Here is a 26,659-nt window from a genome sequence, read left to right as displayed (position 1 = left end):
TTGATCTGAGTAAGCCCCATAATAATTTGAAGGAACACTTTGGAGGCAATTACAATTCTGAAACCCAGCTGACTGAAAAAATACAATTCAATCCCAAAATAATTGATTTTCTACTTATTTATACTTTGGTAAACAAACAGGATCTTTCATTTCAATACCAAAATTAAATGTTAACTGAAAATGATTTGCAATGTACATACAAAAAATTACTGAATTATTCCTTTCTTAAAGCAATTCTAAAGCACTCTTTTACCAATTACACTGCAATGGTTTTCTGATCTCCCTGTATCTCAGAGGGATATCTCTCCCCTAGTATTAAAAGTTTGTTGTTTAATTCTGACCAGCCTTTTGGCAGCTCAGTTCTCAATTGAGGTTAATGATAACCATAAAATACCAAAAANCAATAATAAAAAGGTCAGTGCATCACATGAATGATGTTGATAAGGCTCCATAATGATGCTTTGTCTTTTGAGGAGCCTTTCCTCACTGAAGGGCATCAATTTAAACATAATTATTTTTTGTCCACCCCCTATTTTTATTAAAAATGTTAAGTGCCTTTTTCGATCATCAACTGTTAGCTGGCTTGCAGCACAAGTATCAGCTTGCAGGATTTTATCAGTATTATTTTCAACCTATTGCTAGCTATGAGAGCAGTCCAGTGTCTTGAGATGCTTCTCAAAAGAGAGTTTGCACTGTCTCTTCCATCACTTCTCCAGTAAATGTTCATTAAAAAGCCCACATTGTTGAAAAAGCGTGATTAAGACTACTTCTCACAAACTATTTTGGTGCACATCTTGAGTTGAAGAATGCACATTTGGTATTCAGACACCATCTTGGCACAACCTAGAACATACTTTGTCACCAGGTTATATGAGGAGAAATATTTTGTGTTTAATTAAAAAAAGTCCTGCTCTTGAATGCCCAATCCTTGAACGTAAAACTATGAGGAAGTAAGCAGTTAAAATTTTATGTGGACAGATTTCCTCAATGGGAAAAAAGAAACTGTACAAAAGATAAACAAATTTTCCATTTTATTAGAACCACAGTACAAATCACCCTTTTTTATAAGTTTGTTAACATACAGTAAGCAGAAATGGACAGAAAATATTTATCTTACTGCAGGGAGCATGACGTATTAAGATCAGCTTAACATTCTTGTCTTGCACAACTGACAAAACAAACATTACTCCATATATTACTTATGTACTCCATGAGGAATATACAAAGGATCTGTATACACTACAGCACAAAGCGAAGCACAATTTGATTCGGATGATATTGCAGTAGTTTCCTTCTTTATAGCCATTATTAAAACATATCATTCTTAAATGGAGTTCACTGTACAGAGCCACGTAAAACGCATGCAGTCACAGTAGAAGGCTGAATTACATTTCAATACTTGGCTGCCAGAAGTCCTTCTTTCTCCAGAAGCAGATCTGCATATCTTTGCTGGAGTTCCTTTTCTCTCTCTTGCTGCCTTGCGACATCTTCTCTCAATGACTGATCGTTTGGAGAGGTTACCAGAGGATAGGAAAAATAGAATACAATTAGTGCTATCTATGAACAAGCAATAAATTAACACTCGTCTTTTCAGAAAGGTACCTGGCCAATTCATGGCATGAACAGGCCAGCTGCTTAAAGCTTGTTTTGCAGCCTTTTGACAGTGAGAGGTCAAGATCGGATTCTTATCACTCAAGTCCTGTTAACCCTGCAAGCTAAAGCCATAACGCGTGGTCCCAGCTGGACAAGAGGCAGGAAGCTTGTCAGACAGTGCTTTTAAATGGCAAGCTATGTTGTTTTAACTGGTTAGACTCCAGTAGTACTCCCAAAGCACTGTGGGATGTTCAAGTCTTGGCTCTTGCCAACCTGCCCTAATTCTCTCTGGAATTAGGATGTGTCCTTCCAGGTAGAGAGTGCACATTCCATTCCAAACGTGGACATTTTTAAGTGTGAGTGAAGTGTTTCGTGGAACACTTAGTTTGGTTTGAAATATACTCTTAAGCAGGGTGATGGGTTTCCGCCTGCATCAGACACCCAGCCGACAAAACAAAATCAAGGCAGAAAAGTACAGTAGAACCCCATTATAGGCATTTGGCGTTTCCATGTCATATGAGCAGCCAGTGACATCACTGTCGCTAGCTTCCCGCATTTAAAAAAACATCTGACTTCCAGGTCACCGGCAATTTCACTTCTTGCTCGTGTTAAAGAAGTCAAACAAATAACAACGGTCAAAGCAATAAAATTGCTTGTTTAGTACCACCATCACCCTGGCTCGGTCAGCTCCATTAACAGTTTCTGCTTGAAACTAACTTACAAAAATTATTGGTTCTTTTTAAACCAGTAAATGCTAAAAACGACATTAGCTTGTACTCATATTTGGACTGCTTTTTTGTGTCAAATAAAATTCACAAATTATGTTTTGTTCTGAATCCCAGTTTTCAAAGCCAGATACAGCAACTTTACACAATACATAAACAAACTAATAATGATGCATTATAAAAAATAATGTTACCACAAATTACTGGATACTCCATCCAGAAAACAGTCATTTACTAATTATATAAAGGTCAAGCTAGGAATGAAGCTTACGACTGAATTACCTCTTGGCGTCTTGGAATAGCAATATCTTCATGTTTCTTCAGTTCCTCAAAAGTACATAGCTCTAGGTGTGCCTGCTCAATCTGATCCCACAGATCACTCAATTGTTTGATCAGCCCCGTAGCACGCGATTGGTAGCCACCAAGCAGGATCTTAAGTTTTTTTTCCATCTTTGCTGCTTGTTTTGCTTCTGTGGTCATGTGACCTCGATTAGTCTAAAAATAAAAAATAAATAAATGAACGATAATCCTTGCAAACAACTGTTTGTGAGAAACTGCTGTGCGCAATTGGCTTCCCTATTTCGCCCACAAAATACAGTAAATTCACTTTGTAGCATATTCTCAACTATGAGATAAGTCACTATATCAAGTGCAAGGATTATTATTATTTAATTAAGCATCCTTCATACTGGGAGGACATCTCAAAGTGCCTTACAGGATTTACTGTGGAGCCTTGTGACTATTTTGTGGGTGATTTCGACACCCAATTTGTAAACAGTAATGTCCCACAAACAGCCAAGTGAATGACCAATTTTTTTGGGAGATTGTTGGCCAGGACATGGGGAGATACTCCCTTCTCTTTTTAAATAGTGACACTGGATCTTTAAGATCCACCTGAACAGACACTCAAGACCTCGGTTTAACATCTGCTTAATAATGGGCAAAAGCATCTTCTGACATTTGTAGAATTAGATCACATTTCAGCTCACTTTTGTTTCATTGACTAAGATCCTAAATCTTCAGTTTGGTTCAAAATGGTGGCCAAAATGTTTAAATTTTCAACCACTTATATTTGGGAGGTGAAAGAGAGTGAAAACAAAAAAAGTGGTCAAATTAAATAATATATAAAATGGGCCATTAAGTACAACCACTAGAAATGTGCTCATTTTGCTGTACTTGTCCTAGGTCCCGACCACATAAACTACTATTTTAGGCAACCAACTCAAAAAATGGATAAATGGTTATGGCACCTTTGAGCTGTAGAGTATTGGCAATTTTGCAAAATGCTTACTGCAATGTGGTTTGCAGCTGTTTTCAATGGCAAGAGGAACAGTGTAAATTCTGTAAATGGAACTGCTACTGCCTGATTCTCAGAACTACCCATGTGAATGATTTCCAACCTACTTCCCACTTTTCTCTGCCAAGATATTTTAAACAAACCCACCCTTTGTGAATAACTTCCTTGATTAACTGAAATCTATCCTCGAGTAAGAATAGAACATGCAAACCTTGCATTTCTGTTGTGCTTTATATAAAAAAAACTAAATGGAGTTTCAATTATTTTTCAGTGCATAAAATCTTCCAAGCAACATATTACAGTGTCTTTCTATATTTATTTAATGTGCAGATTCTTGCTGAGCTTCTCTAGAAATAACATCAAGTTCACTGTAAAAGAATAATTATCTGAAAATACTAAAACAGTCATTTTAAAAAAAAGACATTTAGCCAGAAAGATTTGTTACACACTAAGGGTTTTTGTTATATCAGATATGCAATGGTTTCAAAATGCAATTTCATGCAAAATTCTAGACTTCAATACTAGAAGTCTAAATATTTAGAATAACTAACATTTGACCACTAAAGTCGAAGCAACATGCACAATTTCTTAAGTGTTTGGGGAGTTCCATGTTTAAACACTGACCAGTTAGATCACTGAACTACAAAAATGTAATTGTTAGCAGGGAAATGCTTTAAGTAAACCGATTTTCTTCATACATCTTAATATTGTCCTTCTAAATGTTCTGGAAATACAATAGCGTTGTTCAGAAAGATCTACATTTGTTAAAGCAGCAGGTTGTTAAGATAAATTTAGACAAAATCAATGACATTGTGTTTACACAGTGTAAAAAAATATTTTCATACTTAAGTCGCATATATATTATTATTCTGCATTTTGAAGATTGAAGTCCTGCCTCAGATGTGCAAAAATCAACACAAGTAGATGAAGGCTGCACCCTACTGGACAAATGCATGTAATTCCCTTTGACACAATGATATCACATATGTGAAATAAATTGTAAAAATATTTGTACAGATGAGATCAAGAGGACATGAGCCAACTTGGGTCAGGGCAAGAAAGAGATTAATGATGTTCAAGGAGAGTGTTGAGTATGCCCCAATTCCCCTTTGATGAGAAGAGACCACATAGGCCATAGTGTACAGTCTTGTGTGCAGCCAGACTAAACTTTTTTAAAAAAGCTACTGGTTAGATACCTGTAAATTGTGACTGAAGTTGTCCTATCTGAACCTTGGTAAGATTGCTAATTATGTATGTGAATGTTCTCAGAACAGAAATGGGAACCCCTGGAATAGTTGCAATAGTTAGTAAAGGTATTTGCAGACTTGTTTTCAGACATCAGGTAAAACTAGTATATCTGCCTGAGGATGGTGGGTTGATACTGTAAGCCTCTATTAGATACTCTGAAGGAATTTGAGTTCAAAATCGTTTTGCAATGGAAATATGGGGAGATAGTTCATTTTGGTCTAGCTTTATGTAGCATTTTAAAGCATCCAGAATTTGACACATTTAACTTAACAGAACTTACAGAAAACTGGCCTCAAAATTAAAACTGTATTTAAGAACTGTTAAAATTCTGAACGCTCTAAAATACGACCTGAGAATCAATCTAGACCCAGTTGGAATATCTCTCCAATACAATTGTAGAAAGTATTACAATGGTAATTAAAATACGTTTTAACTCCCAAGACGATGGGAACTTTGAAATCAAGAGAAATTCTGACCCTTAAGGCTTAAATGAGATATCTGTAATTTCTGCACACCGATAGCTTTCATCACCAAGTTTCAGTTGAACTTGAGGCACATCTTATTATTATGAAGGTGATGTGATTAGCAGGTGTTCAATAAATTTGAGCACATCATAAATATTAAATCTATACTTCCACATTTTGAGGCCTATACAACATCCAAAAACAATATAAGCTTAGACTTCCCATTTCCTCCAGTGAATCCAATTTTTTTTCTGTAAGAATGCATATACATTCTCTGTGTGGGTGGGTGGGGAGGGAGAATAAAGCAGTTCCCTCCCCAATTTTTTTTAACAAAACACTCTTCTGAGGATAACTTGTATTCTGCAATCTTTCAGAACTTTTAGAACACATTTTCCGTTAAAACAAAATCTTTGAAGATTTTCTAACAACAAGAAGATTTATGAAGCACAATTTCGAAAACTCAATGAACCATAAAACATTTAATTCATATTGTTTTCTTGCCTAAACTCCATCTTTCTTCCATTAAAGTTTTTGATGATTGGCCAGTTTGTCTTCTCTCTGTGATAACTGTCCCACTGAAAATAGTTCTACTGATCTCAACACAGTTGATTGAGACTCCTCAATCTAATTTCATGCTAAACTGCCTATACATAGGACTAATTAGCAACTTAACTGACAGGAAATTGCAGGAGGACAAATGCTGCTTAGCTGTGTGGGCAGATAGATGGCAGATGTGCCGTTAGGATAGATTAATGTCAGAAAACGTGAAATTGTACATTTTGGGAACAACTAAGGAAGAGTTCTGAAAGATTGCACTGATTAAAAGGTAAAAGAAACTCTGGGTTATATTATATAAATTTATGTCAAATTTATGCAATATGTTGATTTTGCTGTAGTTGGGAGTACTGCAGCATTTCTGGTCACTCCATTAAGGAAGGACACCAGAGTCAGGGAAAAGGTACAACGTAAATTCATAAGGATGTTATCAGGGATGAGGATAAATTTACAAGGATAAATTTGAAAAAAAAGTCTGTTTTCCTAGAACAGAGAAGATTAATAGGCAATCTAACACAAGTCTTCATTTCCTAAAAGGATTTTTTAAGAGATAAATGGTTAAAGATTATTCCCATTGGTTGGTAAATGATTAAGGAACATAAGGTCAGGATTGTCACTGGAAGTGTTAAGGTGGAGGGTAGAAGACATTTTTTTTACATACAAAAGCATAAACAGGCTGTTTCCATTGGTTGGGGAGTCTATAACTGGGGGACACAAGTATAAGATAGTGACTAGGGAGATCTAAAAGGGAATTTAGGAGGAATTACTTCATACAGAGGGTAGTGACTTTGTGGCACTCATTCCCTGAAGTGGAGTCCTGTAGCTCAGTGGTTAGAGCACTCGCTTTGCAAGTGAGAGACCTGAGTTCAATTCCAGGCAGGGCGAAACCTTGGGCAAGTTTCCTTACTCCACACGCCTAATAATAATCCCTCCAAAAAACCAAAAAAACAATAATTAAATTGGTCATTTTCAATCTACGACTGTTTGTGGGACATTGCTGTGCGCAATTGGCTGCCGCGTTCGCCCACAAATATACAGTCAATTCACTTTACAGTGTGTTCTGTGAAGCGCTTTGGGACGTCCTCCTGACGTGAAAAGCGCTATATCAAATGCAAGGAATATTATTATTATAGGATTATTATAAGTGGTGGTTGAATCAGATGGTATGGAGGCATTCAAGATGAGGCTGGGCCTTCACACGAGGGAGAGGGGAATAGGAGGGTATGAGACAGAGTAAGGATTGGGTGGAGAGTCATGCGGAGTATAAACAATTGCACTGACTGGTCGGGCTGATTGGCCTGTTTCAATCCTGTGTATTATTTCTATATCTTTGTAGAGGGTTGTTAAACCATGGAACATTTTGCCACAAGTAGTTATTGAAGTTCAGGCTAACATTTAAAAGGGAACTAGATAAATATTTTGAAGAGGAACAGTTTAAAAGAGAATGGGGGTCTACTGGAGGAGGTAACAGCACATAGACTCGATGAGCCAAGCTGTGGTTTTAATGAATCTGAAGCTTATTAGAATTACTTATAATAGGAAATGCAATATTGATTTTTCCGCATCTGGCCTGTACTTTACTTGATATTTGGTAATAAAAGCATTCAAATTCCTAGTAATGACATTCCTCATTTTGTGTAGCACATACATTTGCCCACCAAATACAAACAAAAAAGCTGTGTGCATTTATTAATGTTTTAAGTGATTAAGTGTTAAACATTTTCCACTTTGAATTCAAAATGAAAACATACATTCAGTATCAATACACACCAAGACAAGTCAGGTCTAATTCAAAGTTATCTTGCTCCATTTCTAGCCTCACAAGAAAATTTATGTTTGTTTTTACTAATTTGAGCATTTTAAAGTAGGACAATCAGAAAGAATGGTCTTCTTGACACAATGAAGTTAGTATCAACTCAGGCCAAAAGGAAAAGTCCAGGTGGATTTGTGAAGAAGACTCTTTAAAGTTATTGTGGCTTCCAGTTATCAAAACAAATACTAACCTCCAGTTTCTTTTCCAGTGATTCAATTCGGTCCTTCTTACTAGACAGGTTGGCACGGGTGTATCTATTCTGTCCAGGAAGATATAGCACCTGGCTGTAACATTCTTCCCACACCTGGTTATATGCATCAATAGGAAGGTCTCCGTGACTCATACCATGCTTTACAACCTCCATCTCCTGTGTCAAAAGTTCACTTGCCTGGAAAAAGTTTGCACCAACATATTTTGTAAATGTTCAAGAAAATTACAACTATAAAACGATTTAAAAACAAACATTTGAACTGCATTAAATTACTAACAATGTACTGTAGACATTAGTTCAAAATCTTCAGACCTAAAACTCCATACTAGAAATATTTTTTCCATTGCATTTGCCAGTTTGTTCCAAAATTATATTAAATTTAAAATCTAAGCCAGTTTACTCTAGTGCTTTTTAGGTGGACTACATTACGATGAAAAGAAAAACAATGTTTAATTGCCACAAGGGGAGAAGGGCACTCTTGTCATGCACGTCCCTCTTCAAGAACAGCAAGGTCCCAATGCAGGTCAAGCTTGTAGCATACAAGACCCGTGTACAAACATTTATGGATCCAAGCTCCCGGGGATGCAGTGGAGGCTTCCCCCGACCCATTTGCAAAGTCCAGGATCAAGCAGTGAGGTGGATTTGTGGCAAACACGGGAAACGGCTGCAGGAAGGGAGCCCTCTGCGGTGGTTTTGGATGTCTAGTTCCTGAGCCAGACGGGTCCGCAGTATTCCAGGGCACTGCTGATGACAGCACAGCCAGCCTGACACATTGGCAGGACTTGGAAGAGCAGACCAGTCACTGGGGGCAGGGAGTCATCCCACTCAGCTCCTGTTAATCCTGCAAGGCAAAGCCCTAACTGGTAGGGTAGTTCGAGCTGGACAAGCAGTGGGAAAGTTTGCCAAACAGTAACAATGAAAAGCTTTGAGATTGTAGCTGGTTAGACTCCATCAGTACCCCAAAACACACTCTGAGCCTTGGCTCTTGCCAACCTGCGCCTAATACCTTCTGGAATTAGGTAAGCAGGATGCGTCCCTCCAGGGAGAGAGTGTGAATTCCATTCCAACTATCTATCTCTGGAATTGGGATGCATGGAATTCACATTTTGGTTTAGATACTCTTAAGCACGGTGATGGGTTTCCGCATGTATCAGACATCTGGCTGACCAAAAAAAACTTGCCACAAAGGTTTGCTGGTTCTGAACTACATACTGTAAAGCATGCAACATCCATTCAGTGTATATTATTGCTGAACTCTGGCTGGCACTCTATTGTAAACACATGACTGACATCCAGTGGCAGAAAGAGTATTGCAAAAATGCCATGCAGCATTTACAGTAATCTCACAGTTTGCATAGTATTACTGTTGGTCCATTGGAAATTGGCTTCTGTACCATACAACTATGATACAGTTGTTTGCTGTTGGGAGTTGCAAAAAATTCTCGTCAAAAATCATTGCAATGCTAAATGTGTCTTAGTTTGATGTTTCAAAGTAGGCATGGTTCAGTAAATTTATAAAGTATCAGCTGAGGCCTGAAGGAACATTTGGATTTTGTGGGGTAGAGAATCTTTAAATCATGCCTATGTCTAAAAAATACCATACTTGCTTTTCAGAAAGCGAAGGCTATGTAAATTATCTATCCTTTCCTTAACATGCGCTTATCTCAGGTCAAAACAGAATCCATTACTTAATATAAAATTTACATTAATCAGAGCTGCATACAAAATTGATACAGATAATATCTCAATTTGACATTTTTGGTTTCAATATGAAGCTTCTTATGCTAAGAGAACTTCAAATATTTTGATTAGGAAACTGGGAATTTATTTGTTTGAGCATTATAATTTATTGACACAGATTACAAAAGTCTCTGCAGGTCTTTCTGAATATTATTCCAGAATATTACTGGTACTTCATTAACAAGTTTAAATAATATAGGAATTAAGGGACCCACAACTATGTAGCCAGAGCTTACTACAGAGCAAGTACAGCATTATGTTTTTCAGACAAGAGACATGCTTTAAGGAGTCTATACGTCACAACAATGAAAGTGTACTGTTCCTTTAGACCTGAAATATACTTTATTAATATACTGAAACAAACTTACCATTTGTTTTTCACTTTGATCTAACTTTTCTGATGATATTTAACCTTATCACTCTGTTATTACCCTCAATTTTAACACTGTGCTATTTTGACTGACTGCATGTCTTTCAAGCCCTGGGTGGCCATAACTTTGTTCAGCTAAACCTGAAGACTGAAGCTTTGTTTGATATTTGCCAACAGTTTCATGCCTCTGGCTCTATTTCCTCTCTGGCTGCTCTTTCAGGCTAAAATCGGTAACCTTGGCTTTCTGCTTGCCCATGAGCTAACTTTGAAACCACACCCAGTCCATCACGTCCAGTTATAACCTTGGGAAAAGATTTTGTTTCCAATGCTCACCATGGCCATTCTCCAGCACTTTAACTGATCCAAAATCTCTGCTACCCAAGTTCTCTCACATACAAGGCTCAGCACACCCTTTAACCCCATCATGGAAAAGCTCCATGAATCCTCATTACTGCGAAGCATTATGTTTAAGGTTCTTGTCCTGGTCTTCCAAACCATCCATAGTCTTGTCTCACCGACCTATGCAATCTTCTCCAATTGCGCACTGCAGAAGATTGCAAGTTTAATTTCCTGTCTGTGCTGAGTTAGCTCATCTCAGTGGAGGTAGCAATTGCGATGGTTAAAAATGGCCTCAGCATCCTGGGTTAGGGCTGGTAAAATTAAATATATCATAATGACTATTAAGGCCAACACAAAATTCTACATAACATACCTAATGGGTTTACAGCATCACTGCCAATTATCACTATTCCCTCCTGCAAGATCTATCATTAGTTAGTGGTTACCATCAGATACTTCACATTACAAACCTTCTTCATATCTTCCTTACTAATTTTTTCATATATATTCTGATCCAGGAAACTGATATGCTCAGCATTGTTCGAGCTTGATCCTGCTCCTTTTCCTCTTTTGCCAAAAGGGTCTACATATGGATGATGAAGTGCATCATGGTGAAGCATTATGATCATCTCTTTCTTCACCATCTCTTCTGCTTTCTGCATCTCAGTCAAAGGTGGTTCAACATTCAGTGGTCGCAAAATAGTTTCATTTACCTAAAATGAAGATAAAATGCAGTCTGTAAATCACAAATATTTGTTGAAAGAACACTTCAGTTGGTGCTTATAACATTATATTGTAAAAAGGTTACAATATACCATTTTCTGACGCCCAGGGGAAAAAAAATCACACAAAGGGCGCAACTCTTGGTTTGTGGCCCTGTATTTGTATGTAACAGCTAAGGATTGTGAGTGTCTATTCCACTCTAGCAAAGATTTATTTATTTTTTAGGGGGTCATTTATATTTCGCACAAAAATTTCGGCGCGAATAAAACAAAAATTAAACAGGCTATGAAAAATATCGGATATAATATTCACAAATCTTTTCCATCTTGCTATTTTTGCCAACTTTTCAAACTGTAATGTGTTTCTTTCCACACTGACATTGTGTGTGTGCACTATAATAATTTACTGGTTTCTAATTCTATATTTTTTCAATTACACTGAATGTTATGTTTTATACTCACATCCGAAGGTCGTGGCAAGTCTCGCTGTACCACTTGGTGCCTCTTTTTTAATTCCCTCTCACGTTCAGCGTCCCTCATTGCCTGGTGGGAAAATAAAGACTTTCTGAAAATTCTATGCACAAAATTAACACAAAGTAAATGAATTCTCTTGATGCTCTAACAGAGAAAGGCAATGTCAGCTGTACCAATAGGTCATAAAGACCAGGAAGGTCACAGGTTTGTTTCCCTATCTGCTAAGTTAGCTTATTTCAGTGGAGGCAGCAGATGTTATGTTACAATTGGCCTCAGTGTCCTTGGGTTACAGTGTATAAAATCTGCCAAGGTATCCGTTCCTAATCACTATTCAGAAACCAAGGTGCAACTGCGTGGACGTTCAGTGCAGACAGGATCGAACTAGGCTGTGATGCCCTCTATGGTCAAATATCTCACCGACCCTGACTTTCAAGACTCACAAAATTAATGGCCACTTGCCCAAGATAATGTATGCAGACTGTACCTCAGTGGGAGGGATGAATCAAACGTCTTCAGGAAAGAAAGGGTATAAACAAAGAGGAACATAAAACCAGATCTCAAATTAATACGCTGAATACTTACGGGGGACTTGCCTGCTTGCACGTCACTCCACTGCCTGCCCCTTGACTTAGAATACAAGGACCTGTGTTTCCCCAATCCCCCCCCCCCCGTGCCACCATTGATGGCCATGGCTTCAGCCACTACGTCCCTAACCCCTGGAACCCCCTGCCTCAACTCCTCCACCTTTATTTTTATCTACAGTCACTTCCCCCTCCCCTTCTCCTTTATTCGGTGTTCAACCCCACCATTGTACAGCTCCTTGAAACGCTATTCTGCATGATGGTGGTATATAAATGCAAGTTGTTGTTGCTTATTGCTCTATGGATGTTTTTTAATGCACAATGAAGCCCAACTTTCAAGAATAGATCTATTATTAGATTTTAATTCACCTGCTGCTCTTTCTTGATTGGGGGTTGGTGGAGGGTGTTAAGTCCTCCCCAGTATATGTTCATTACTATCAAATTTCACTATGCTATCAAATTTCATTGTTTGCTTTGTACATCACTAGATTGAAGGTTATCTTAGAAGAATTAAAATTCAATCAGGGATTACTAGTAATGAAGAAAAACTTTGAAAAGGCTCTATTTGTTTGGGGAAGAGAAAGGGGAGATGGCACAGGAAAAGAGGCATTATTTGCCTTTGATACTACATCTGAAGAAGCTTACTTGTTTACGAGATTCCACATCGGCAGCATCTTCTACAAAATTATCTTCTGTCTCCTGTTCCTCAAGCTCTCGCTCGGCATTCTCCGGCAGTACAATTTCAAAGTCATTCTTTGGAGTGGGAAGATTCAGCAGACCCATTCGCAGCTGTTCACGATGCTCCCTTTCCTAAAAGTAAAATGAAGAGAAGGCAACAGCAATGAAGACTGCAGTGAAATCGTTTGCTGCAGGTTTTTGTAAAATGTTGGCATTGGATTTCAATATTCTACAAAATGCCAATGACGATTCTTAAAATTATAGTGAATTAGGATTCCTGTGATTTTTTGTGTTCTCAATTCTTTTTAATATTAATTAAATATGAGGTTATTCTTGCCATACTTATTCACTTGCTTCTACCATTCCTGATGTGGTATTCCTCATATTTCCCATTATCAATTACTTTGCATTTCTCAGCCTCTATTTATGGATCTAGCTATTTCCAATTCCTGAAAGGTGTAAAAATTTCTGCACTCCCTCCTGCTCCCTAAACCTCTACAATTTTCCTAGTCGCACAGGAGGCTATTCAGCTCATTATATCTACAATTCTACAAACTGAAGCTTTCTGCATAATTCCATTCTCCTTTCCCCCATATCTTCTGCTCTTTACACTTGTCCACAACTTATTTCAACTCCATATCTATTAAATATTCCCACTTTCCTTATATTTTAATATTTTCTTCCATTTTGTTGTTTTCATACATTACCTCAGAACTTCAGTCCACTTGTCTAAAACTGATTCCTTGTAGGCTTCCTTTTATTTTCCTTCTTTTTTTTAACCTTGAAAGTAACATTATTGTCTCTTGGCTCCAAATGGCCCTTTACTTCTACTTTGCTAGTCTACTGCTGATTTCTCTTTGACCGTGCCTTCAGCTCCCCTCTCGACTCTCTACCCCCTCCTCGCTCCCTCCCTTCCCTCCCCTCACCCTGACCAGTTCCCCCCTGCTTGGGTCCTGACCCAACTGTACAGCGCCTTGGGACGTCCTCCCGACTTGAAAGGCGCTCTATAAATGGAATCTTGTTGTTGTTGTATTAGTTAAAACCAGATTCAAGATTGCACTTTCCTCAAAATAGCGTTTTAGAAAGAAATCCCTCACTTCAATAAATTCATGCTCAGAAATGGAATTGATCCCATTATAAATGCCATATTTGTTAGGAAGACCAAAACTGCCCATAATCACTACTGAGGACAAGGCACTCATGTTTTACGACCTCCACAGCAAAACATATACCTCCTTCTGATTATCCGGTAGCCTGTAGTATCAATAACCTTTTCTGATAAACCTGTGGTTTACCAAGATTGATAGTATTCCAGGATCCTCTTTTAGTTAAAAGTTTAAACCATTTTTAATCCAGGTTCATAAATACAGAAAGTGCAAAATGCCGGAAATCTGAACTCCCCTCCCCCAAAAAATAAATGCTGGAAAGCTATATAAAGCAGGTCAATCAACATCTGCAAGAGAAAGCTAAGTTATTTTCTCAGATGTGATTCTTCATTATCCAAAATGCTAATCCTTCCTCTTTCAGACCCTGATAGACATGCTGTGAATTTTCAGCATTTTCTGCTTTTATTTAACCCAGATCCTGCTAATTACCACTCCCACTGTGTACACAGAAAGATTTTCAGATGTTCATCTGGCTAAGGGTCAAATCAAATATTTTCTTAAATACCGAAATTATCAAACATTTAAATACATAAAAGTGGTAAGAGCTTGTGACTAATGAACGATTAATGTTGACATCTGAGCAGATGTTATACTGAACACACTCCAAAATGTCTGAATGTGTTTTTTTACCTATTATATATGGCACTGTAGCCATATAACATTCTTTATCAGAGGAGGAGAGGTACATTTTTCATTTTAAACCGCGAAAACATAAAAATTAACTTTCTCAGCATTTTGCTCTTTTTAAAATGTAAAAATACTGTCCTCGTTTTGGTTGGAGACAGTCATTCAAGTAGAAATAAAATGTTAGGTTAAAAAATTCCCCATGTGAACAAACAGGCTTTAGTGCCTTCTTTATCCTTAGTGATCTTTATTATTTTCATACCTTGCTGCTATTGTAAAAATCAATGCAAAATGCTGGGTGATCACTGTAAACGCTGAACGTTGTTGTTTTTGTCACTAACGGCAGTGCTTTTCTTTTCCAAATACCATAACTCAATCCATTTTGTCTGGATTGGACAAGGTTAAAACATCGCAGTAGAATAGTTTTTACTACATTCGTTTTGCCATTAAGTATTTTTCAAGACTTTATGGAGTTCTGCATGGCTGGGCCCCTTCACCTGAGAACAGAATTCAAGTTAATCCCCTTTCTCCTACCAATTGCTTGGTGTTCGAAGGATCATTGTAGTCCACCAATTCCTCCCCTGGATTGATGTTCAGTTTGTCTCTTAAAGGAGTCCGTCCTGGGGTTGTTGTAACAGTTGGTTTCGGAGTCAGTCCACCACGTGGAGTCATTGTTTCATTGCTATGTGTTGGGGTCCTACAATATTTAAAAAATAAATTACACTTTGTTCATTCATTTTCCTTTCTTCCGAAAACGGTTACTTGAGCTGACAAGGTAAAGGAGCTCCAACAGAATAGCAACTCAATTGCTCAAGGACTAGTCCGATGGTAGAATGAGGACCTTTATTCTACAAAGGAAAAGTCAAGTGGCAATATTGTCTATACCAAAAAAGCATCTACATCAGTGATTAAAACTGAATTTTTTTAAAAATTTACCTAATCTTTTGATTTACTTCATTTTAATAAATGAGTGTAATTTGCACTTAAACAAAAAAAAAGCCAACTAGCTGCCTTTCTCCTCCCTTCAACTTAAAATGTTAAGTTTAGTGTCAATTCTGGTATGGATGCCAGGTCTGGTAACAGTGTAGTTAATAATAATTTGATTGTGGTGGTTCATAATAAAACATACTGTGCAGATGAAAAGCAGAACTCAGCTCTGATCTAGCTTTTTTTAAAACTTATCTATTTACTACTGATTAACACAAAATTTGAAACCATTTAGGAGTCTGACGATTTGAAATTCCTACATTTTAGATCCCACTTACTAGAATGCCATTTGGCCCATTATGTGTGTGCTAGTGCTAACTCTCTCATTGGAGCACTTTACTTTAATCTCCATGCCTCTTATTGTAATATTCTACAAAGTACTTATCTAATTGTCTTTAAAATGCTGTATGACATAGCTTGCACCCGCATTTGCTAAAATAAATTAAATTTTTTTTGAAAAAGAACATTGAAATAAAATTAAGGCAATTTTAGATGTGTTTTTACCTAAAAGGTGTGGCGAGAACTGTGTTTGGTGTTTGAACTACGTGACGCTGCGGAGTTACTCCAGAGAAATCACTTTCATGGAGCGGGGTGTTCAATCCACCTTTCAGAGGCGTATCAACGTTCGTCAGTGCCATCAAATTCTGAGCTTCCTATAAACATGGAAAGAAAACAACTGTATATGTCAGAATTTTAACTGAACTTTAAAAAAATCCCTCCCTAACCACCTTAGTGCCCCAAAGTACCCACAGCCAAGGTTGAGCATGACTTATTCCTTTGGTGCCTGCCAATCCCACTTTGAAACAGTCACCAAGAGGTGCATGATAGCTTTCTGGAAATGATCTTCCTTCCCATACGGTGCAATCATGGTGAGGAACACCAAGAGGTTGTGGGTTTGAACCCCTTGACAAGACTTTGAACTCAGAATCTAGGCTGACACTGTTGTACAGCGGTGGAGGAGCATTAGTGTCAAATGTGCTGTCCTTTTGATGACGTGCCAAACTGAACTCCAATCTACCTGCTATTGGAAAAAGGGAGTTTCTCCCAGTGCCCTGACCAACAATTCTGCAGATGAAGTTGTCATTTATTTAATGGACGTTTGTGGAACGTTATTGCAAATTGGCTGTCAGGTGCACCTACAAATAGTCTTTACAGCAAGATGCTTTTATCAAATGCAAGGATTATTTGACCTACACTGATAAAGCGGAGATTAGGAACCCAGTTAATCATGTGTTTGAACTTTTACCTATTACTCCACAGCATCATGTGTTGGCATTTCAACACACTAGCATCTCTCACACAATATTAAATGCTATATTTAAGACAAGAATTTGGTCTTGAATGTCTCCAGAACTAAAAAAATCTAAAATGATCCATTACAACTATATAGAAAATAGAATTATCTATGCAGTTTCCATTTAATCTTATCTAATTTTTGTTCGGCAAACAGAATTTAACAAAATTTAACTATGTTTTCAATCCAGCTCAAATAGGCAACAATGAAATACGTCCATGCATGAGAAGCTTATCAAAAAACACAGAAAACTCTCCAGCTGAAACTTCTTAGCAACGAAAATTTGGAACAATCACTTCACTGTCAATGGACCATACACATTGAAATTTATGTACTGACAATACATCATGACCTGCACAAACAAGCTCTATTTACTGCACTGGCTTTACTGACGATATAGCTGTCCTCTACAGATCTAACAAGGTACAAGCAGCATTTCAGCTTAACATCACTTAGTTACCTGGAGAATCCGGTCCTGGGCTGCTGGAGTACGTGCTGTTCGTAAACTCAGTCCGTTGTTCGCAATGTTGTATTCAGAGAGCAGAGCATTAGAAGCAGAGTTTGGCATTCCAGATTCTTCAACTGTCTGACAGGCAATCTCACTTGCCTGGCCAATTTTGACTACTTCTTCCAGTTCAGCATCTGAGATCTTAATAAAAAAACACATGCACTTTTTTATGGATGTCTGACCTTGAAAACTAGAAAGATGTTATTTCCCATAATGAACTAATTCCAGTTTTATTATTCACATATTCTACGTAGGTTGTAAAAATGATGCATTCAGTTTTAGCTGAGGAAAAATATATCTCGTTATATGCGTCTGCACTGCAGGACTATGTCAACTAGGTGACAATTTCTAATATCAGAATGGGAAGTTGAGGGGCAAGGCAGGTTATATTTGATGACTGGTTAGATAACATTAACTTGTATATCCTTGACTTGGTATCCACCATGTCTGGATGTCTGTATGCAGGCAGGAAAGCAGCTGATGCTGAAGCTCTGCATTTCCAATTTATGGAACCATTGCTCAAATGTTAGGGAAGTGTGTATGAGTTGCGGAGGATTGTAACAGTGCTCATTTCATGAGGAGTGCTGCTGCTCATCGGGAAGCTTGAAGGGAATTCTTGTTCAAATAATAAATTATCTATCAACTTTCTTCTTAAACCCTTCCATTTTGGGGCAAAAGGGGACATTGTCTGCGTTAATATGGTGCCTAACTATTGTTACATTTAACTTGTAGTTTTAAAGTATCGAGAGTACATTAACCACTATCCAATAGACCAAAAGAATACACATCGATGAAATGCTCATTTTTACATAGATAATATTGTATAATATACTTGGTTAACATGTACCCTAATTTATATGTGTGTCAGTGTGGGTGGGGGTAGAGCTAAGGGTAATATAGTATACGTCTTTGAAGCAATGACCAATTCTATCTGCAAAGCAAAACAATTCTTTGGGCCACAAAACACAACAGATCTGATCCTTGAAATATATGAGGTACAGTGTGTCAGTGTCCAGCAATACATCAAGATGAGAATCACCCAAGGTCAGCCATCCTTAAGATTTCTGAAACCCATTCTTTTTTATGTAATACATTTTGGTTATGCAACGTAAAGAACATGGATAGGATTTCGAGTCTGTTGTTTCGCAGATCAAATACAATCAAAATTGCACTTTTAATTCCAAATGTCTGTTCCTTAGCAATTACTACGTAACTTCTCCTCTTTTCCGAATGGGAAATGTACTATTTACCTGTGGTGCTGGAAGAACCAGTTTACTCCGCTTCTTGGTAAATTCAGACACACCGCTGATTTGTAATATGGCAGATGGCAAATCAGATTCCTTCTTCTTTTTTAGGCGCTGCTTATCTTTCTTTTGTTCTGCTTCTTCCTTTTCACTAAAAATTTAAAACATGAAGTGAAAAATATTAGAAAATATTCAGCTTTTTTGGGGGGACAAAAGGTACTGTATTTTTTGCACTCCCCAAGGCTATATAGGAATTCAATTATTTTCTACTGCTTGCTATACAAGAAAAGTAGTAAATTATAGAGGAAAACAATGATGATACGACTATAAATCCACAAAACTACCACCAATTTGCATACAATCTGCATACAGTTAATACTGTTAGTTTTTAAATAATATCAATAGAATAATTTTTTTCCCACTGTATCGAACAAATAATTGAAAGCCCCTCCCACCTTATCCCACCATGCTTCTGAAGTAAACAGACCAATACTGGGTACCAGAAACCATTTTCTGATTGTCCACTCTACAACTTGTTTCCAAGAGTCTTTGGAAAATTAAATTGTTCCATGTGAAAAGCTGCATTGAGCTAAGTTGCACTGGTTTGAGTTTCTGAGACAGGACATTGCATACATAGTATGCTAGATGATTTTCATAAAAGTAACAAATGTTCTTGTACTAAACAAGAATTGTATTTATGCAGTATTTAGATTTCTGCAGTGACTTACGATCTCAACTCTCCGTCCAGATGCTGCTGCCGAAGTCTCTTGAAATCTGGTTCAAGTGCTTGATAATTCTCCTCGGATGTATCATAAAAACCTGGAGCAGGCTTCTTCTCAAATGGAATTTCAGCATTATAATCAACTCCTCTTTTCTTCTTTCTTTTCTTCTGTATCTCTATACCAGCAGCTCGCAGCTCCCTGCGCTTCTGCAGTGCTGCAAGTCGTCTTTGAGAGAAATTAAACAAGTCCATAAATTGTACATAACCCATCAATTTCTACATCCAGTATCATTCATTTTAACTTAGTAACATTTATGCTTAAATTATGCTCCAATTTGAACAACTTTTAGAAGCTAAGATTGATTCAATCAATGCAGAAAATTGGCTAAAATCAATGTTTGCATTTCACAAATAATGTACGTCTCAAAATAAAATCAATATTAACAATGCTATTGATCAACAGCACAGTCTAACACTAGAAGTTTAGATATACCACACTGGCCTTTCATTTCTGGGACCTGGCTCAATTTCACCCCCCCACCCACTCCTCCCTGATGTCTACTATCGGACGCAAGGGCTATATGTGAAATCAGTGCAGGCAGGCTCACCCAGTACATAGCGGAGATAATAATAATAATCCTTGCATTTGATATAGCGTTTTCACGTCTTCTAGACGTCCCAAAGCGCTTCACAGAATATACTGTAAAGTGAATTGACACAGCAATGTCCCACAAACAGTCATGGATTGAACAATTTATTATTGTTTTTGTTTTTTTAGAGGGATTATTGTTAGGCATGTGGAGTAAGGAAACTTGCCCAAGGTTTCGCCCTGCCTGGAATTGAACTCAGGTCTCTCACTTGCAAAGCGAGTGCTCTAACCACTGAGCTACAGGACTCCAGATGACTTCCCAATGTGAGATTGTCCTTATTCTGGCAGTCCAGTCAGAAGGACACAGGATGTTTAGTATGAGAACTGTAAAATGTTACAATCGTACAGTGGGGTACGCCGTCTGAGGTGAGGCCAGGGGAGGTGCTGGAGAACATTGTTGTGTCAAAGCAAAAGGACTTTTACTCTTCAGCTAACCATGATATGCAATAACCCAGGAACGCTTGATACTCAGAATGGGTGTTCAAAGCTTTTAATTTCTCAGCATTAACATCACTTGCCTCATAAGCCCCAAAATTCATCAACAAAAAAAGATTAAATCTAACTTACAAATACGTTTTTAATAATAGAATATTTAGGGCAGGGTCTCGGAGCACTTAACAGTGCTGAGCAAAAATGCATTGTGTGTCATTCCTATACCCCAGGCAAACTCTGTTATCCTGGCTCTCTGTAACTATGAAGTGCAAAAAAAGTGAAGAGTGAGCATAATTGTACAAGTGGCATCGTATGGGGTGTGTGAGGAATTGCTGCACAGCAACATCAGTCCAGAATTAATTCACAAAGTATATCAGCGCTCTTTAGTCTCAAGCAAACTTTATGGTAGAAATCTTTCTATTAAGACTAACCTGGCTTCTTCAAGTTGCTTCTCTCGTGCTTTCCTCTTGGCTTTTTTGCCCTGGGTATTCGCCAAACGAGCTCTAGCCTCTGAGAGCATCTCAAGTTCATCTGAAGGGTAAAAAAAAAAAAATTCTTATAAATCCCATGCTAACTAATTTATCATCATATCAAAATATACAAAGGGGGAAGAAAAATGATTAAATATGTTATCAATTTCTAAACTATCTAATCTTCGTATATTCAAAAGCTTTTAGGCATTGTAATTATTCTTGAAAGGAGTGAAGTGATTTGGGGATTTGGCCAGAGCATCGAAGGAACATGTGATTTAAAGAGAGATTTGTTGTCACATGTTCCAAGAAATCACAGTAATAGAAAACAGATTTCTGAATGGAGCCAAAATAGATTCACACCTCAAGGTGAGTTCAACAGCTGCACCACAGCAGGATTCCAAATTATACTACACTTTTTGTGGAAATTCACAGGGATTTGTGGCCTTAAATTTCTGAAAAATATTAAGGTTCAAAATCAACTGATAAGTTTCTTGTCTATTTTAGCTTATATGGTACCAAAGGTTGAGATTTAAAACAATAATTATTTTTATTGAGAAACTTAGTTGAAGGGCCAAGTTACTGGCTTGAAAAGGAGAATGACCTAAATCTATTCATGTTGAGATAACATAAAATTTCGGTTTAAATACGCATCTGTAGATTGTTGAAAGAAACGATTAAGAAAGTTAAGAGTTCTAGTCTTGAGATACCGGGAAAGAAGGAGTCAATGTGACCAATTTAGAATTTCAATGTTGTGAAAATACAAGGTGAAAGACTCTATGGCACTTTCACAGTTTGGTAGGAAAGGTCAGGTCATTGTAGTAATATGGCAAAGATTGTCATGACATTTAAAAAAAAGGCTTGATATTGTGATAGGAGGATGGTAGGATGGGTATTCTGAAAAGATGAGATCGCTTGGACTTATGGGCCATTTTCACCCTAATTAATTGTGATCTTGTGGTTGTGAGTGAGGAAAAGAAAGTTTGTTTGTGGGAGAAGAATCATCATCTATATTCTGTCTAAGAGTGAAAGAGGAATGCTGCAGGGACCTTTCCAGATAATACTCAGGCTTCAGAAACAGTTCAAAGTTGTTTAGGAGAAAAGGATTTGTTAAAAAAGAAACTAAGGTTCTTGAAGGCAGCTTTAGTAAAAGAAATATTAAGTATTCCATTTGATACCTTGGAGGTAGTGAGGTTAATAATGGCAACAGATGAAGAGTGGTGTCATTAAAGGTAAGGGGTATTAGCTGCTGGTTGAAGTGTCAAGTCATGAAGAAACTTTCATAGAATTTGAATGCAAGAAACTGTTCGCTGCTTCCACATGTCAAAGTACGTTTTGTAGCATTCTAACAAAGTAAGCTAGATAAGGAGCTTTTCCCATTGATCAGGATTATGGTATACTTGACAGAAAAGCATTCAGTTCTTCCAATGTCCTGGCTGTATTTCTCCGTTATCCAACTTAACCAACCAAATAACAGTGGTGATTTGATCTTTGTGGGGCATTGTTGATTCAGATTAGCTGCTGTGTTCCCTACATTGAACAGTATCTATAAAAATAAATTGTATGAAGACATCTGGAACATTCGCATGATAAGGCTATGTAGTAAAACTCACATGATAAGTCACATCAGTCAGGACCATAATATTTAATATGACTTACATGAAGTCTGAGTTACAGACAAAATGTATAAATTGTATAAAATCTGATTTCATCAATAATCTACACTGCGCAGGCGTAATTCAATATAGCCAGTAGGTGCGAATGTGGTATTTCGTCACTGCAGCTGATAAGTGCGCAGGTGGTGGTGGGTCAAAACTATGATTCAATGTGTTTTGACTTAGCACCGCATGGGCACTTACCGACAAGTATTGGAATTGCATTGAATTGCGGAAAATGAAGTTCTTCTGCGCATGTGATGACAGTTTGAGACTACGTTCCTCACGATTCAATGCAGCTGGCTGGTAAGTTCCCATGTGTCAACAGGTCAGGACGTCATTTCCCACGATTCAAAGAAGCCGGTAAGTGTCGGAGTAACGCAGAGTAGGGGAGCAGCTTACGAGTTAGGAGATGATAAAGACGACTAGTGCAAAGAAATCTAAGTGGTTTTGATAGGAAACTGAATAGGACTCGGCTACATGTACGATTTACCTGATTATACAATTTATTTAAAATTAAGATAAGATTTGTGCAAGTTTTACTGTATTAAGCGGAAGTGCTGTTATTGTAGGGTATGATTCACAGGGTTATCCAAAAAACAAACAATTCCAAGGAAATGTCACTCTGCATTGGGATAATGAAACTGAAAAAAAAGACAAGTATCCTTGCCATTCACAAAATCAGGTCACAAAATCTGAAAAGAGCGATATAGAAACTGCAGAAACACGCTTTCCAAAAGGGTTATCAGTGAATAAAATAAGCAGCTGAGTTTGAGGGCTCTCAGACTGCCTAGTTAAGCTCAGTCATTAACCAGCTGGGATGAAGCTTCCATAGTGGCAGACACAGGAGTGGGAGCTTAATGGCATTTCTCCCATTTAAAAGCTTTGTTTAAATGTGTCTCATCAATCATTTTAACCCGAACAGCAGGTTCACAGATATCCAGTTGCCAAATCACCACTGGAAACTTTTTAATTGAGTTTGGGCACTTCTTTCTGAACAGCAACAATGATTGACAAACCAGCATGCTCCTGCTCCATATGTGCAGCACTTTTATTACCACTTTGAATTACACTGTGTATTGGAGCTATTTTTATCCTACATTCCTGAATTCTGTTATTAAGCTATGGAACATCCCCACAGTCTTGCAGAGCTGTGACTTGACTTGTAAAGCATATACAATCTGATATTCAACAGCAATGATCCCACTAGGCTTAAAAAACTTTAAAACCACTATGTTTGATGAAAGACAAGGTTTGTGCCCTCAAACTATGAATCTATTAGCACGCTTCACAGTATTTTGCTATCTCTGTACTTTTGCGGGCTTCCTATATGCAGCTGTACATGTGGAACCTGACTAACCTTTATTCTGCTATACAAGTCAAGGTACAGGATTGAACTCCAGAATTATATGAAAAAAAACAAAGGTCTGCTTTTTTATTTGGTCAGCTGGGTGTCTAAGACATGCAGAAGTCCATCACCATCAAACCCATCATCTACTGTACTATGTTGCAGGCTCTATGACATTGTCTGCACTACCAAGGCATTGTTTCTCCTTTTGGACTTGTTTTTATACTGGAGGCAAATTACAAATGGCCCCAATTTCTTGTTTTTCCTGAAGAACCAGTGCTATTTGGGATTCTATCATTAGTGAACCAAATAAAATGTCTTCAAACTCATTATTTTGACACAATGTAAGAATCAGGTGACCTTTTAATTGAAAGGCTGTGACATTGCAGATTTATATTTTGTGATCTCTTCTGGAGTTTTATTTCGTAACATTTGACTGTGATTTTCATCATACCTTTGAATTTGATCTTACATAGAATTCCATAGAATATATAGCACGGAAACAGGCCATTCGGCCCAACTGGTCTATGCTGGTGTTTATGCTCCACGTGAGCCTCCTCCTGCCCTTCCTCATGTACTTGTCCAGCTTCCCCTTAAATGCGTCTATGCTATTCGCTCAACTACTCCTTGTGTTAGCAAGTTCCACAGTTCCACCACTCTCTGGGTAAAGACGTTTCTTCTGACTTACCTATTTGATTTATTGGTGACTATTTTATATTGATGGCCCCTGGTTTTGGTCTTCCCCACAAGTGCAAACATATTCTCTATGTCCACCCTAACAAAAACCTTTCATAAGTGTGAAGACTTCTATTAGGGCACCCCTCACCCTTGTCTTTTTAAGAGAAGAGTCCAAGCTTGTTCAGCTTTTCCTGATGGGTATAACCTCGCAGTTCCAGTATCATCCTTGTAAATCTCCTTTGCACCTTCTCCAATGCCTATATATCTTTTCTATAATATGGGGACCAGAACTGTACACAATACTCCAAGTGTGGTCTAACCAAGGTTCGATATAAGTTTAGCATAATTAATCTTAAATTGGTAAGTGAATCACTTTTTAACCTTTTTATTTTTAAATGTAAGGATATTTGGTCTGATATTGCAGAAACCATCTCAGATAATAATAATCCTTGCATTTGATATAGTGCTTTTCACGTCGGGAGGATGTCCCAAAGTGCTTCACAGAACACACTGCAAAGTGAATTGACTGTATATTTGTGGGCGAACGCGGCAGCCAATTGCGCACAGCAATGTCCCACAAACAGTCGTAGATTGAAAATAACCAATTCATTATTGTTTTGCTTTGGAGAGATTATTATTAGGCGTGTGGAGTAAGGAAACTTGCCCAAGGTTTCGCCCTGCCTGGAATTGAACTCAGGTCTCTCGCTTGCAAAGCGAGTGCTCTAACCACTGAGCTACAGGACTCCACATAATTAATAAATGTATCTAATCATATTAAATCTTAAGCAATAATATGGGCCATTATGTTATATAATTTGAAGACTGCAAATAACCATTGAGAGGGATTTGAATGTTATAGCTAAACAAAGTTGATAGCTCAGAAACATGTAATGTGTACCTTCATCCATATCAACTGGATCAGGCCTGGCTGGTTTCGTTTCTGGATTTGGATCGATCTCACCAGGTTTAAGTTTTCTAGGATCATCAGCAGTTTCTTCTTCATGATCTCTCTGGGCAGCTTTGTCTCTGAAACAGGTTTAAAACTGTTTGGTGAAATGAGTAGCAGGCACATATACTGTACAAGCCCAGAGCTTAATTACTACTTAAACAAGCATTGCCATCAAAATTACCTAAGCCAATATCCTTCAGCTGAAATAATATGCATTTACTGATATAACTTCTTTTACATATCTGGCAGACATTCCAGAATATCGTAGGAGTCGTGTGAAGTAAAGACATCTGGAATATTGCTAAAATCACAGCTACCATACTGGATACATTGCTTAATGGAAAAAAGGATAAAATAAAACTTGAAAATGTCAATGGAAGGCTAGTACTCCCCTATTGCTGATAATGTTACATCGGTCTCTTCCAATTCCAAATTTAAATAAATTGAAGAAAACAGTCACGCTGTAGAATTTCAGTTTCCAGACACATTATGCATTAACTTACAGGAGGTACTCATAATGTTCCAAGCATTGGGCAGCTGTTCTTCCAATAATTGGAGCTATGGTCCTCCATTGGGTTGGCATCAGCTTTGCTAAGTGCAGCAACTTCTCTTCTTCTTCCCTTGACCATTCAGTCTTTTTGATGCTTGGATCCAGCCACTCATACCTTATTAACAAATATTAACGCAATTAATCAAAACCAAAAAAGAGTAAATTCAAGCAGTTAAATCATTTTATTTAAAAATAAAACTATGCATTTATACTGCCATATAAAAGTCACAGGTTTCAGTGCCAACAGATGTGTTTTTAAATAGAGAGAACCCACAAATAATAAATACCAATTTGCAAAGCCAAACAACAACAACAACAACAAGATTCCATTTATAAAGCGCCTTTCACGTCAGGAGGACGTCCCAAGGCGCTGTATGGGCAAAGATATGCATCTAAAAAAAATAGTGGCGACAGGAGGTCTCAAATTTCTGGCCACTGTAAAATCCAGTCTAAGTCACTCCAAATAATTAAGGGCCATTAGTTGATTTATTCCCAAAATAAAAACTTAGGTTTTTTCAGGATAATTTGTTCCATCAAAAACAGGAGAAAATCAGGGAGAAAACAAAATAAAAAA

At 37.6% G+C, this 26,659-nt stretch overlaps 1 protein-coding gene across 1 annotated transcript in view; it reads right to left on the bottom strand.

The window, feature by feature from the left end:
- Positions 1-1,014: 1,014 nt before the first annotated feature.
- Positions 1,015-26,659, bottom strand: part of cdc5l (CDC5 cell division cycle 5-like (S. pombe)) — a 37,772-nt gene continuing 12,127 nt past the window's right edge. The window contains exons 3-16 of the mRNA XM_007903271.2: positions 26,039-26,200; positions 25,485-25,612; positions 20,867-20,966; positions 19,362-19,580; positions 18,640-18,784; positions 17,342-17,530; positions 16,092-16,240; positions 15,135-15,297; positions 12,778-12,942; positions 11,540-11,620; positions 10,826-11,068; positions 7,886-8,083; positions 2,601-2,813; positions 1,015-1,500 (exon numbers count right to left, since the gene is read on the bottom strand). Coding sequence (XP_007901462.1) covers positions 1,393-1,500; positions 2,601-2,813; positions 7,886-8,083; positions 10,826-11,068; positions 11,540-11,620; positions 12,778-12,942; positions 15,135-15,297; positions 16,092-16,240; positions 17,342-17,530; positions 18,640-18,784; positions 19,362-19,580; positions 20,867-20,966; positions 25,485-25,612; positions 26,039-26,200 — 2,263 coding nt within the window. The 3' untranslated portion in view covers positions 1,015-1,392. The remainder of the gene's footprint in view (positions 1,501-2,600; positions 2,814-7,885; positions 8,084-10,825; positions 11,069-11,539; positions 11,621-12,777; positions 12,943-15,134; positions 15,298-16,091; positions 16,241-17,341; positions 17,531-18,639; positions 18,785-19,361; positions 19,581-20,866; positions 20,967-25,484; positions 25,613-26,038; positions 26,201-26,659) is intronic.

This window comes from Callorhinchus milii, unplaced genomic scaffold (genome assembly GCF_018977255.1).
Source record: "Callorhinchus milii isolate IMCB2004 unplaced genomic scaffold, IMCB_Cmil_1.0 Scaffold3, whole genome shotgun sequence".
Taxonomy (NCBI): Eukaryota; Metazoa; Chordata; class Chondrichthyes; order Chimaeriformes; family Callorhinchidae; genus Callorhinchus; species Callorhinchus milii.
This window is presented reverse-complemented; position numbering and strand designations above follow the sequence as displayed.